The sequence below is a fragment of the Cherax quadricarinatus genome, chromosome 44, assembly GCF_038502225.1.
Source record: "Cherax quadricarinatus isolate ZL_2023a chromosome 44, ASM3850222v1, whole genome shotgun sequence".
Lineage (NCBI taxonomy): Eukaryota > Metazoa > Arthropoda > Malacostraca > Decapoda > Parastacidae > Cherax > Cherax quadricarinatus.
In genome coordinates this window covers 20,693,467-20,695,972 of record NC_091335.1, presented here as the reverse complement: position 1 = coordinate 20,695,972, position 2,506 = coordinate 20,693,467, and the positions used below count along the sequence as shown (strand labels likewise).

Here is a 2,506-nt window from a genome sequence, read left to right as displayed (position 1 = left end):
AGGGGCAAGCAACCCCCTTCCTCTCTACCAGCCAGGGTGAGGGAGGGGCAAGCAACCCCCTTCCTGTCTACCAGTCAGGGTGAGGGAGGGGCAAGCAACCCCCTTCCTGTCTACCAGCCAGGGTGAGGAAGGGGTAGGCAACCCCCCTTCCTGTCTACCAGCCAGGGTGGGGGAGGGGCAAGCAATCCCCCTTCCTGTCTACCAGCCAGGGTTGGGGAGGGGCAGGCAACCCCCTTCCTGTCTACCAGCCAGGGTGAGGGAGGGGCAAGCAACCCCCCTTCCTGTCTACCAGTCAGGGTGAGGGAGGGGGAGGAGGAGGAGGAGGAGAAGAAGGAGAAGGAGGAGGAGGAGGGGGAAGGAGGACGAGGAAGAGGAGGAGAGGGAGCAGGAGGAGGAGGAAGGAGGAGGAGGAGGGGGAAGGAGGAGGAGGAGGTGAAGGAGGAGGAGGAGGAGGGGGAGGAGGAGGAGGAGGAGGTGGAGGAGGAGGAGGAAGGAGGAGGAGGAGGAGGGGGAAGGAGGAGGAGAAGGAGGAGGGGGAAGGTGGAGGGGAAGGAGGAGGGGGGACTGGAGGGGGACTGAGGAGGAAGAGAAGGGGGAAGGAGGAGGAGGAGGGGAAGGAGGAGGAGGAGGAGGGGAAGGAGGAGGAGGAGGGGAAGGAGGAGGAGGAGGAGGGGGAAGGAGGAGAAGGAGGGGGTAGGAGGAGGAGTAAAAGGAGGAGGAGGAGGAGGAGGAGGAGGAGGAGGAGGAGGAAGGAGGAGGAAGGAGGAGGAAGTGGAGGAGGGAGGAGGAAGGAGGAGGAGGAGGAGGAAGGAGGAGGAGGAGGAAGGAGGAGGAGGAGGAGGAGGAAGGAGGAGGAGGAGGAAAGAGGAGGAGGAGGAGGAGAGGAGGAGGAAGGAGGGAGGAGGGAAGGAGGAGGAGAAGGAGGAGGAGGAGGAGAAAGGAGGAAGAGGAGTATGGAGGAGGATGGAGGAGGAGGAGGAAGGAGGAGGAGGAGGAGGAAGGAGGAGGAGGAGGAGAAGGAAGGAGGAGGAGCAGGAGGAAGGAGGGAAGGAGGAGGAGGAAGAGGAGGAGGAGGAGGAGGAGGAGGAGGAGGAAGGAGGAGGAAGGAGGAGGAAGGAGGAGGAAGGAGAAGGAGGAGGAGGAGGAGGAGGAGGAGGAAGGAAGGAGGTGGAAGGAGGAGGAAGGAGGAGGAGGAGGAGGAGGAGGAGGAGGAGGAGGAGAAGGAGGAAGGAGGAGGAGGAGGAGGAAGGAGGAGGAGGAAGGAGGAGGAGGAAGGAGGAGGAGGAAGGAGGAGGAGGAAGGAGGAAGGAGGAGGAAGAGGAGGAGGAGGAGGAGAAGGAGGAGGAAGGTGGAGGAAGGAGGAGGAGGTGTGACTATGAGGTGTAGGAAAAGAAGAATAACAGGAGTTGAATGGGAAAAGCCTAACTATAAAAGAGGGGACTGCATAGGGTTGAAGAACTTCCTGCGGGAGGTCCAGTGGGACAGAGAACTGGCAGGAAAGCCAGTAAATGAAATGATGGAATATGTAACAACAAAATGCAAGGAGGCAGTGGAAAAGTTTATTCCCAAGGGCAACAGTAACAACGGGAAGACCAGAACGAGCCCCTGGTTTACCTGACGGTGTAAGGAGGCAAAAACGAAGTGCAATAGAGAATGGAAAAAGCACAGAAGGCAGAGAACACACGAAAATAGGGAGATCAGTCGCAGAGCCAGGAATGAGTATGCACAGGTAAGGAGGGAGGCCCAGTGACAGTATGAAAATGACATAGCATCGAGAATCAAGACTGACCCGAAACTGTTGTATAGCCACATCAGGAGGAAGACAACAGTCAAAGACCAGGTGATCAGATTAAGGACAGAAGGTGGAGAACTCACAAGAAATGATCATGAGGTATGTGAGGATCTGAACAGGAGATTTAAGGAAGTTTTACAGTAGAGACAGGAAGGGCTGTGGGAAGACAGCACAGAAGGAACATCAAGAGGGAATATACCAACAAGTGTTGGATGACATACGAACAACTGAGGAGGAGGTGAAGAAGCTCCTAAGTGACCTTGACACCTCAAAGGCGATGGGACCGGACAACATCTCCCCATGGGTCCTTAGAGAAGGAGCAGAGATGCTGTGCGTGCCTCTAACCACAATCTTCAACACATCCCTTGAAACTGGGCAACTACCTGAGAAATGGAAGACAGCTAATGTAGTCCCCATATTTAAGAAAGGAAACAGAAACGAGGCACTAAACTACAGACCTGTGTCTCTGACATGTATTGTGTGCAAAGTCATGGAGAAGATTATCAGGAGGAGAGTGGTCGAACACCTGGAAAGGAACAAGATTATAAATGAAAACCAGCATGGGTTCATGGAAGGCAAATCTTGTATCACAAACCTCCTGGAGTTTTATGACAAGGTAACAGAAGTAAGACACGAGAGAGAGGGGTGGGTAGATTGCGTTTTCCTAGACTGCAGGAAGGCCTTTGACACAGTTCCCCACAAGAGATTAGTGCA

At 55.2% G+C, this 2,506-nt stretch overlaps 1 protein-coding gene across 1 annotated transcript; it reads left to right on the top strand.

The window, feature by feature from the left end:
* Positions 1–422: 422 nt before the first annotated feature.
* Positions 423–1,146, top strand: LOC138853945 (uncharacterized; the record flags this gene model as incomplete). Its single annotated transcript, XM_070093869.1, has 3 exons — positions 423–485; positions 1,068–1,096; positions 1,131–1,146. Coding segments are annotated over 3 exons (108 nt in total), but the record flags the coding sequence as incomplete, so codon positions are not given.
* Positions 1,147–2,506: the final 1,360 nt, after the last annotated feature.